This window comes from Callorhinus ursinus, unplaced genomic scaffold (genome assembly GCF_003265705.2).
Source record: "Callorhinus ursinus isolate GAN/ISIS: 27379988/994484 unplaced genomic scaffold, GSC_fseal_2.0 scaffold57, whole genome shotgun sequence".
Classification (NCBI taxonomy): Eukaryota; Metazoa; Chordata; class Mammalia; order Carnivora; family Otariidae; genus Callorhinus; species Callorhinus ursinus.
The window spans coordinates 9,016,534-9,028,615 of record NW_027397119.1 but is presented as its reverse complement, the minus strand read 5'-3'; the positions used below and the strand labels follow the sequence as shown (position 1 = coordinate 9,028,615).

Sequence of the window (12,082 nt, the reverse complement as noted above, 5' to 3'; positions counted from 1 at the left end):
AAAGGAAAGGAAAGGAAAGGAAAGGAAAGGAAAGGAAAGGAAAAAAGAAAGAAAGAAAGAAAGAAAGAAAGAAAGAAAGAAAGAAAGAAAGAAAGAAAGAAAGAAAGAAAGAGAAAGAAATGATGTATTATGTATCTTTTTTCCATGTGGTTTCCCTGAACTAGGCTGTAAAGTAGGTGTTCTCAGCACTTATCATCTAGCCAGAAACTCAGTATGTGTGTTTCAGGGCTGGGAGTGCGGTGGGGAGAAAAGAGGCCTAACTGAACTCTCTACAAGGAACGTTATCTTCATTTACTTCCAGTGAATAACGTAACAGGGACCTGGCAAACCCAACACTGAAAATGTACATGAATAAGGTTAGCGGCCAAGACAAAGCCCCTAACAATACCATGTAATCCATACGTTATAAGAACCCGAACAGCTTCAGGAGGTGCTAATGGAAAAGTCTCTGTGGCACGCCCACCTGAATGTCGGTGTGCTTCTGTACGTGGGACTCTGTGGCTGGGAAGGGCACACGTTTCCACCCACGACCAGACAAAACAGAAGCAAGGAGGTGGCGGACCAATCGAGCCCATGTATAAGAAGAGGGGCCAGGAGGAGGGCAGAAAGTCAATACACCTAGGAAGCTGAATCCTTCTTTACTAGGCCTGCCGGCCTGGCTTCCCTGGTTCTCTGTCAGAGTCCACTAAGGAGCGTGGGCTCTGTCTTGCAAAGGAACTGTCTCGGGCATCATTTCCACCTGTATGCCATAGAATCAAATCCATCCGACTTCCTCCTTTTGCTAAATCCTCGAGATGCTGCCTATAAATTCAAAGAATTTCAAGCACCAACAGAAACCCCCACCCCTACCCCCAGAACACAGTAGTTCTGAACATCTGTTGTTTACAAGGGTGCAGGCTGTGAGCTGCCAGACTTGTTCCACAACCTCCCCTTCAACACAGAGGCTGCTAGGGAGGGATGTCTGAACTTCATGCAAGGATGCCCTGTCTTGACCGCTTAAGTAGAAAACAGCTCAGCATCCTACCATTGAAGATAATCCTACTTTGTTTGATTCATTTTCTAATCCTGGTTCTTTAACCAGCTGTACCCAAAATATGTTAAGAAGCAGAGCTGTGCTCATTGATCTTCCCTGAGTCGAAAACCCGAGGGGGCAATGATCCAGTGATTGGTGGCGATGTAAAAGGACAGGAGGTAGCAGAAAGGATGATCCTTTTTCAACTCTGAAAAATCCAAACCCTCCTTTTTTCTCATTCTCCCTAAATCCTTCATTAACACTGAGCTCTTCCCATATGACTCTGTGTCTCTTCCCAGCATGATACTTCAGCACAGTGAAGGAATTAGATATTAAAGTCTTTACTTCAATTAACTTGGGACCAAATCTAATTGAGAACATAACTGCTATCTTTTACCTTTCCCTGCCTAAGCCAAGCACGAGTCCTTCCCGAGTAATCCACCTTCCCTCCCTTTCCGGGAACTATTAGAACCTGCCATAGATGGGGTCCTATTTTTAGATTCATGTGCCCATGCGCATATGTGTTCTTATTATTCTCTGTCAGCCTGTCTGATGTTCCCCATTTCAATTATGAAAAGTCCTTACGGCAGAGTCTGTCTTTTCTTCTTATCTTGTAAACCCTCCCACTTAAACGCAATCAGTTCCCAATAAAGATGACATGCCTTTTGCCTTTAAAAGGGGACCGGGATCAAAGTCAATTCATTTAATTGGCTGTGAATTCCTGAAAATTAAAGATCCTTCGAACCAGACACACATTCCTTCCTATGTCTACCACGGAATTATTATGGGACTTACGAGAGCCAAGAAAACAAATACTGAAAGTTCCCTGCACCCCAGCACTGTCGTTAAGGGACATGATCAGCAGTGTCTGGCTCCAGCAAGCTGAAAGCCTGAGGTGTGTCCCACTAGCATTCCAATGGCAGAGCCTGGGAGACACAGGAAGCCCTCGGGAGTCTCCAGCATCCTCCCAACTGCTCATTAAAGCATGTTTTGCTCCCAACTGCCCTCTATCATTCCCTGCCCTGAAAGGATGATACAAAGCCATGTATGCAGAAGTGTAGGAGCTTCTGTTTGGCCTCATGAGACAACCCAGTAAACCACAATCTGTTATGCTCACGACTGAGGCTCGTACTGCACTGGTCGGCTGGTACGGAGGGCAGCCACTGCACGAGCTGACCAGGACTGGCACGCTTTCATCCACCTGGCTTGCAATCGGGACCTCAGCACATACCTTTATGGAAACCCAACGATTTGCCAATTAGACATCAGAGGGGAGATAAATTTCCTCCTCTTGATGATTATGAGCCTGGATCTAAAAGGAACATGCCAGGGTTAACTACCTGGTTCACCGTAGCTCATGACACCTTGTGAACATGACAGCTGATAACACAAAACGTGCAATTGCTGAGTTTTTATAGGAACTGGACGTACAATTATGTAGAGTCACCTAACTGCATAGTTCCTGCCCAATGCAGCCATATCATAAAAATCAGGAGGGAAGATGATGAGTTCTGTCATTCTCAAGGACCCACACACAGGGGTCTCTGAGGAAAAGGGAGACGGACAGGATACTACCTGGGGCCAGGCTTAAGAATGCTTCACTTTGCACAGGGACTACACAGTGAATCTCATCCACCAAGGTTTTACCTGGGATAACTATGTTCAGTCCCATCTCCTGAGGACAAGAGCAGCCATTGCTATTTACATGTGCTAAGTGCTGTCCTAAGGGCTCCACATTAATTCTCTTACTCAGAACAACTCCATGAGGCAGGCACTGTTATTACCCTGAATTTACAGACAAGGAAACCGAAGCAACCAAGAACCTTCATCTACAATCATCCAGCTGGTAAGTGGGAAATCCAGGATTGCAAACCCAGGAAATGTGGTTCCAGAACCGGGGATCCTGACCGCCATGTTATCCTCCTTCTGTGGTCATGATAATTACACGAGTTACCATTTTTTTTGAGCATCTAGTAAGTTATAGGCACTAGGCTAATGCTTCACATATATTATATCTAATCCTTAAACAACTCTTCAAGGTGAAGATTACTCTCTACATTTCATAGATGAGTGAACTGAAGCTAAAAGGGGTTAAGTGACTTGCTCAAGGTCACAGGGCTATAAGTGGAAGGGACAGGATTCAGACCCAAATGTGTCTGGATTAAAGCTCTCAACTTTAAAAATAAATAAATAAAAAATAATAAAGCTCTTAGCTTTTACTACTAAGTCATAACGCCTCCCAAAGAGCTTTCAAATGAATTCTTTCTTTGTTCCAAAGACTGTCCAACACCCTGTCTTGCTGACCTCCACCCTGCCCCCCCAAATTGCCTTCTTGTGTCTCTTCTATCCTGCTTTGTCCATGTGTGAGGAGACTTCCCAAGTCTTCCAAAAAGGATCCAACCACCACCTAAATTCTGTATGGACTAGGCCAGCAAGACATTCACCAGGAGACCTTGTATTAGTTTCTAAATAAAGGCAGCTTGAGCCATGGCAAAGGGAAGCCAACCCTTGCTCAATACCAGATGCTACATCTGGGCAAAATCTTCCTCGAGGGAACAAACAGCTCCCAAATATGTCCGGGTCCCAGGAAGTGAGGGGTTGTCTCTTCTGGCAGCTTCATGCTTCCTCCTCCCTCCCTCCTCAAAGTCAGCCAGTACTCGAGGAGTAACTTTCTGGTCCGCCACCCTTTTCTGATTTGCAATCACAGCTATAACAATCTCCATGGCCAAGTGACTCTGCTTTTCAACCCAATGCTATCCTGTGAGGCTGATGAACAACTCTGAAGTTAACTCCAGAGGAAAAATCCGTCGACGGTAGGTGACGTAACTGCAGAGGCTGTGCACAAATACTGGGCCCAAGGCCAAGAACATGGACTCTACAAGAATTTCTCTCTAATTAATTGTGTACCTAACCTCCCACTGAAAGGCATATTGCAGGCTGAATGTCTACCAGATTCCTGCGATACCTGGGTCCTGCTCCCTCACCTCCCTTCCCATGGTTGCACAACTCATCATCAGCCAAATAAGTGGGCTTACTTTCCAAGTGTATCTCTTTAATGTCCTGCTAATTTCACGTTAGTGAGAATAGGATATTGTTTTGCTCCTATCCCCAACCTAGCTCAATGCCTTGTCCTCAAAATGTGTACTGAATGAATGCACAAATAAATACATCTTTTAAGTCATTTTTCATTCTCTGCAATCTGAGTACCACAGACAATACAAAGGATGTTTCCCCCCTTTTCCTCCTAAACCCTTAATGTTGGACATCAGACACTACCACAGCCTCGAGCATCACCTCTAAGAACATGCCCAAACATCCACCCACACAACCCAGACTTCAGCCTTGAACACAGCCCAGACCTTTAGCCCTGAACGCAGCCATTCATTTTCTGTCAATTCCCGCAAGTTTCGGCTTCAATATCCCTCCACTATCTTAAACTGAACATCCGAAAACCAAATTTCTCACATTGTAGCCCTTCAAAAACAACTCTTCCTAACTTTGGTATTTCTATTAAAGGCACCATTAATCTACCAGTCACCCAAGTCCAAAAGAAACTTCACAACCCTCTTTCTTTTGTGCCTCCAAGCTCACTTGAAACCTGAATCCCATGTGTCAGCAATTCCTGTAGCTTCTTCCTGCACCAGGTGTTTTCCATCTGTCTCTAGACCATAGGCTCCCGGAGTGTAGGGGGGTGTAGGGGGGCAGTATCCGTCTTGCCTGGCGTGTGTCTGTCACACGGGAGGAGCACGATACATACTTGCTAAATGGTCCAAAGGATCAATTTCTGTTCTTTTCATTCCTACCATCCCACCCTAATTTAGATCCTTATTCCCGGTTTCACTGTCTCAAGTTTCCAGTCCTTTAGCAATTCACCACCATGAAGGTTAAGGTTAAGCTTCTGTAAGAAGAGCTCATACCTCAGCTTGGACACTAGCTGTTCAAACCTTCAGTGGTTTCCAGTGTCTATTGCATAGCGCCAAATCTTCATCGAAGGTCAAGGCCCTCTACTATGTGGTCCTATCTACCATCGTCCAATTCCTCTGTACACAATTGTTAACCAGTCTACTTGCTGCACCCCGAAAAGCACTTTGTACTTTCCTCCCGCTGTGCCCCTCCCTGCCTACAACATCCTCTCCCTCCCTCTTTCCCTCTCCATCAAAATCCTGTCCATTTTCTTCAATGTCTGGTTCAAATGCCATTTCCTTTCTGGAAGTTTCCTGACCATACCAACTGTGCCGCATCCCTTCTGTAGCACATACTTGGTCCTTACCACATGTTGCCTTATACTGAAGATGTGTTATTGTATTCGGGGACAACTTATCCCTGACCGGACTATAAATTCATCTGGGAAAGAACCACTAACTACTTCTACTTCTTTGGATCTCCCTCCTCAAAGAGTCTAGAACAATACCTTAAAAATATTCAACGAATATTTGTTGTTGAGGAAAAGGAAAAGCTGGAAGAAAGAAAAGATGTTGGCTGTGGGTTTTAAAGGAGCATAAGGTCTCTGGAAAGAACACAGCAGGATAGCAGCAATGTAGGAGTATTCCTCTAAAGATTCGACAGGAAAAAAAAAAAATAAAAGAAAGAACTGAGCTATTTTTAAAAGTAGGAGATCAAAACCAAGTGAGCTATGACTGAAAGGTAATTTACAGCAAGTCTATGTAAGAAAAAAAAAAACACAGCCAACGCATTATCAATTAGAGTCCTGCTGGGCAATATTAACACAGATTCCACTTAAAAGAGACAATCAAAAGCTCAGCAACAAATAGGAATACATTTATACTCTTCAAGGAGCCAAAGAAAATGCAAGAACACCTTCCCTAGGAAGACTTCCTACCCTCACATAGTATTTTATCTCTGCTCTTAATCAAACCAGGCGGATAGAATTTCAGACATGAGCAGGGTTCACCCACAATTCAAAGGGATGGCGGAAGCCATGTTCCCTATCTTAAACAAAGCAGAATACGGTAGAATCAAATCAACGCTATGTAGTTCTACCTGCAGCATCTCTCGCTCTTTCTGTGGGGGAAGGGGAAGAGAAGGAGTGTGATGGGACCGCAGGGTCAGACTCTGCTAGGAGTCAGAGCTGTGAGGGCTTTAATGAGGGTGTTTGCACAGAGCACAGTGCGGGAGAGGACAAAAGGTGAGCAGGAGCAAAGCAAAAAAGGAAGCAAAGCCCAAAAGTGACAGGCTAATGGCTTCCAGGTAAGAAGTTGTCCAAAGGAAGAAGAAAAAAGCAGCTCAGCAATGTTTGTCCCTAAACGCAGGCACTTAAAACTGTAACGGAATACCCAACTGACCCGAGTGTGAGAGGCTGAAATCGAGCCAGGCTGAGAAACTGGCCCGGAAAAGGGCGGGGTGAGTCCATGTAGACAGACTTCGGCCCTGGCCACCCTACCCCAGCCCGACTTGAAGAGTTTCCACGGCCCTTGGCGCGTCTGTCCAGGGCTGCCTCGGCAGCTGCTCTCCTGGCAGTGCAGGGAGACAAATCCATGGCATTGCTGGGCCAACAGCTGCTACAGCTCTGGGGGAGGTGACGAGTGCCCGCTGAGACGCTCTGGGCAGAGAATGAACTATTCTAGGGATCAGCCCGAGAGTCAGCAAAATCAAGGCTACACTCCACCGGCGAAATGAAAATACAGTACAACTGCCACTCCAGAGACCCAGGAAACCCACAGCCCTTCTTCTGTCCCAGCTTTCTCTCACTCGGAGTGCTTCTTGCCCTCACGTTTCTATTTCTGAGGGCACGACTTCGGGTCAGGCCCATGTTAACCTTAGGCTCACTGCCATACCTTCTTAACAGGCCTCTGGCTTCCCCGTCTCTCTCCTCCAATTGATCTTCTGCAGTGTTGCCATAGTTACCTTCCCAAAGCACGGCCATAATTAGGTTCCTTGCTCAAAAACTATCAATGGCTCCCCACACTTACAGAATAAACCCTGTCGCCTGGCACTCCCGGACCACTATGATCAGGCCCCTACCAACTTTTCCGGGCTTATTTCACGATTGCATTTATTATTCCTGTTCTGCAGCAAAACAGATGAGTTACCCACCAGCCTTGTTTTTTTTCAACTGTTCCTTCTACCTAATATGCTTCCTTCCTCCATCTTTCTATCTTCCTTCTATAACTTCTGCGTTGTCTCAGTTGAATTCAGCTCATAGGACCAGTACCTAGCACTTGCACTTGTATTGTCCCATTTCCCAACCACTGAACTTCACCTTTGTGAAGCCCCACCCAGTCTGCAACCTGAAGAGATGTCTATTCTCTATGCATTGTAGCACTTTGTGTGGATGGGTGGACATGGTCTTTCATAGACAATATGGCAAGGCTGCGAATAGCACCCCCCCCAATGTTTCCTCTTCTCCTATATGAACAGAAACCGTACCTTCTGGTCTCCCCACACAAGAACCCAGAGGGCTCACTACCATGCTATCACATCAAACCTGTACTCCTCTGCCTGACTGCCCAAGAGCCATTATTTGGGTCTACTCCCCTTATCTAACCTTATTTTCCACTGCTTTTGAAACGATCTGTATTCTCATGATATTTTGCTCAGACCTCCACTGAAGCCCGTTTCATGTTACATTGTTCCCACGTCTCTCTTCCCTGTTAGCCAGGATTCCAGAGTGTACCTTAGCCTCCAGAGGAATCAGCACAGAGCACAGCACCCACTAGGTACTTAAAAGGGGTTTGGTGGGTAAGCCGACTGTCACTCAGGATAAGATCAGACAGGAAGCTATTAAAGCAAACTAGCTATCAAGTGACAGCAAAAGGAGTGGAGAAGTCCCCCTCTTAGAAGCCCTTAGAGCTCCTTGTACTTCTGTTCCGCAACACTTAGCTCAACTCATCTAATTGTGTGATTTGTTTAACGTCCGTTTCCTCATCCTGTGTAAGTGCCCTGCGCTAAAGGCAGCGCTTGATCATGGCTATATCCCAAGGCACCATGTCTGGCCTGAAGGAGTTCAAGGAATGTGCACTGGACATTTGTTGAAGGAATGGAAAAGAAATGTCCTTTTAATGAAGCTGGATCCCTCCCTCGTCCCTGTACCCCCTCAGCAGCCAACACTCCTGCTTCCTCTTGCAGGCACGCGCCATCCTCTGCTACACAAACCTACCTCTAAAGCCTCGCCTACCTTTAAAGTCCCACTTGCTTCATAAAAACTCTGACTGTTCCAGATCCTTTATCTATCTCTGATGATTTATCTCTGATCTCCCATCACATCTATATTCTACACAAAACCAATGATTTCTTAATGAGATTATTATTGCTTTGCTCTCTAGTTGCTTCTGGTATTAAAAATCTTTTCTCCCCAGCCAGATATGGCCCCCTGTAGAGACACACGATTAACTTCTCTTGTATCTTCCAGTGCCTGTACAATACAGAGTACACAGATGGCTCTTAATAAATACTCACTGGTTGTTTGGGAGATGAAGCCAGGTACCAGCTTTTTGAGAAGGGAAATCAATTCTTCCAAAACACCCTATTCCTTGTATGTGATCTTCATCAGAGCAATTCAGCTGACTTAGAGATGAGCACATCTGTACTTTAATTTATAGTAAATACGTCTTTAAGCTGAAAATATGATAGTACTAAAAATCAAATGCTATTTTAAACTTAGGAGCAGCTTACCAACAGAATAAATCCAACTTTGAGTCATTTTTCTAAAGCAAATGATTTCTCTCCCAAATCTTCATTTATCATACACTAAAATAACATTTTATTCTCTCAGGATTGCTTATTATAAAGAGAACAGGACTTGGGAAAGATGGAAAGATAAGGAGCTCTGAGGACAAAACATCTGGAGGAAATTCTCATTCTGGCTTATACTGAGAGTGTCATCTGTTCTCCTCAAACTTAGCCTCCATATTCACTGCTCAAAGTTGGTTTGTAAAGGATAATTTGTGTCCCAAATTATTAGAGTGATAAACAAAAATAGAAAATGGGGGAAAACAAGATATACTTGGCATTAGTTCCTAATTCATTCATTCATTTACTCATCCAATAATGTTTAGTGAGCATCTATTATATGCCACATATTATACTAGGCACTGTGGGAGGCTGAAAAATGAATCAGAAAAGCTTACACTGTCCACTAAGGGAAGAAAATGAAAGGCAGACAGTATTGAATGCCCTAATAAAAGAACAAATAAAATACTGTAAGAATTCAGAAAAGGGAGAACATTCTTTCCTCTGGGAGAATCAAGAAATTTTCCTGGAACATGACGCATCTGAGATGGGTCTCAAAACATAGGTATGTCTTTGACATGCAGAGACGTGAAGAACGGGAACCTAAGTTCAAATAACAGGATGGGCAAAGGCCCATTGGAGTTAATCTATTTGGCTAAGGTACAGTAGAGGGGGGAAAAAAAAACACCAAAAAACAGGAAATAAAGTTAGAAAACTAGTCAGGGCCAGATGTACAGGGGCTTGAAGAACAAGCCAAGGCATGTATATCTTTGTGGATAGAGCAGAACTTCTCAAACTTTAAAGTGCATACCAATCACCTGAGTCTCTTGTCAGGGTGGATCTGGGGATGAGACCGGAGATTCTGCATTTTCAACATCCTGGGTGGTGCCAATATTGGGAGACCACACTTTGAGCATCAAGAACATAGACAGTGGGAAGCCACTGCACAGAGAACTCACCTGATCTCCAATGTGTTCCAGGAAGGCTAAATCTGGTAAGAGTGGATTGGGCAGACTGGAACGGGGAGAAGCCATTTCTGGACCCCAACACTGGTTGTTCGTTAGAATCATCTGGAAAGCTTTTACACGGTACTGTTACCCAGGCCCCACTCCCAGAGATTCTGACTTAATTGCTCTGGAATGGGGCCCAGATTTCAGCATTTTTAAAAAGTTCTCCAGAGAATTCTAATGTGAAGCCAGAGTTGAGAACCTCTGCTGTGGATGATACAGTGAGTAATGTGATCATTCAGACAAGGATGATGATCTAAACTAGGGCAATGGCAGTGAGGACAGAGTGAAAGGGCCACTTGCATAAAATGCTACACAAGGAACAGACCGTGTGAGCAGTGAGTCGGATGTATGGTGACAGCATCATTCATTTCTTCCAGTTAAAGACAGTTTGGTCAATTGGTTAAGAACACAGTCTCTGGAGTTCTCATATATGTAAAACCCTTAGAACCATGTTTATTTAGCACACAGGAAGTGCTCTGAAAGTGTGTGTTGTTATTATTAGCACGGTCCACCATCCCTTCGGACCCTTCCAGGATCCTGACCTGCATACAGGACCCATCTGGAAAAGGAGAAGTCCTTGAGGGCTCTCAACCCTCAGCCAATTTGAAGTCCCTGGGGCACTTTTCATGAATGCGCATGGATCTAGGTGGCACACCCCGCCTCACCCCCCTCCCCGGCCCCATTCCCAAGGTCCCTGCGAGAAACAGCCACAGGGTCCCTACTTGAACTGCTGGTCCTTGGTGCTGCGCGTCTTGGCCAGGAAGCGCTCGGCCAGCTTCTCCAGGTTGCGGGAGTAGTCCATCTCGATCTCCGCCTTCTTCCGGAAGAAGTCCTGCAGGTCCTGCAGCAGCTGCACCCGGAGCTCACACTGCTGGTCCAAGCATTTCATCTGCTCTGTGAGCTGGGCACGGATTTCTGCAAAAGAAACAAAGTCAGACCATCAGATGGGGGGGGGTCCCTAAAAACAAAACAGAACAAAACAAAAACATACGTACCCACATTTACCCCTTCCACTTAGTCAGGAACTTAAAGCCTTTAATTAAAAAAAAAAAAAAAAAAAGGTTCAAGCTTAAAATGGCCATATGATATGAGGCATCTCCAGAAATTCCACCAACTCTTTTGGGCCTACTAAGAAACTGGAACCAAGAATCTGCTGAATCATTTCCAAACCTGGGGGAAAGAGCACCTATGTTATTATGCCTTTGCTTATGTGTGCTCCAAATTCATTCCCAAATCGTAGAGTCATAATGATGCTCTCTGTCTATGCTATGTAATGCATGGGGGCAGGGGGTGGTAGGGAAATCTAGACTTTTCATCTGAGCTGTCGATAAGTCAGGGGCAAATCCAGGATCAGAGCTATGATGTTGAAAGTTCTGCCAACCACTCTTATGAAGCAATGACGATGGGCAAATGGTGCATTTAGCTTTGCCTTGAAGTAGCTAGGCATCCATAATCTACCCTTATCTTCATTTTTGCCTCTGTTTTCACCCATAGCAGAATGTAGCACAAGTATCTGGTCCTTTATGGGTGATCTCGAGGGATCTGTAAGTACAGTTCTCACCCTCTTCGTCCCCATGCCTCCCCCTTGCCAACCATCAATGCCAGGCAGGCCTACAGTAACCTCACCTGAACTGAAACTGGGCCCCGGAGGATTGTTTCAAGCAGACAGAAGGCTGAGCAGAAAAGCCGCCTACCTCATCACTCATCAAAGTTCCCTTGTTCTGTGTTTTTTGGGAGTCTGATTACAAGGGTGTTGGGGGAAGATGTGCTGAGGGCAATGTCAGGCATCTAGTTCTTGCCAGAGATTTCTGGGCCTCTTAAAGGCAACAGCCCTTGTCAAGACTGTTCCTAGAGGCATCTGACCCCCTTCCACCTATTGGTAGATAGAAGTAAAAGTGGGCAGTAGTAGCCACTGGGTGGGCGGACTGTGGGTGGAGAGCGCATTCACAATGCTCATTGATATTACTTACAACTTGCCCATTAAGGAAGAATCAGGGCATCTTAGGGCAAAAAGGCTCTCCAGTCAGTTCCAGATTTGCAAGAGGATGTGGGTGGGTAATGGGGCTGTCCGCCCACTCGGAATCACCTATAACTCACATAAGACTTTGCCTCAATAATCTCACTAACCAGGAGAGCAGAAGGGAACACGGTAGAATACATTATGCCCACCCTCCACCAAAAAAAGAGGGGTCTAGGCAAACTCCCATGATCAGACATAGGCCACTCCAGGGTTACCCTGGCCAAGGAATTAGCACTTCCTAGGTGGCCTCTGAAATATGTGAACTAATCTAAGAAGCCCCCAAGCATATATGTACCCACATTTACCCCCATTTACCCCTTCCACTTAGTCAGGAACTTAAAGCCAACACAG

At 45.2% G+C, this 12,082-nt stretch overlaps 1 protein-coding gene across 9 annotated transcripts in view; it reads right to left on the bottom strand.

The window, feature by feature from the left end:
- Positions 1–12,082, bottom strand: part of SRGAP2 (SLIT-ROBO Rho GTPase activating protein 2) — a 228,822-nt gene that overhangs the window by 132,672 nt on the left and 84,068 nt on the right. For all 9 annotated transcript variants that reach the window (XR_012375773.1, XM_025855095.2, XM_025855096.2 and 6 more), the window contains exon 3: positions 10,434–10,626. Coding sequence is in view for 8 of the 9 variants with exons in the window: in XM_025855095.2 (XP_025710880.1) it covers positions 10,434–10,626 (193 nt within the window). In the remaining variant the exon portion in view is untranslated. The remainder of the gene's footprint in view (positions 1–10,433; positions 10,627–12,082) is intronic.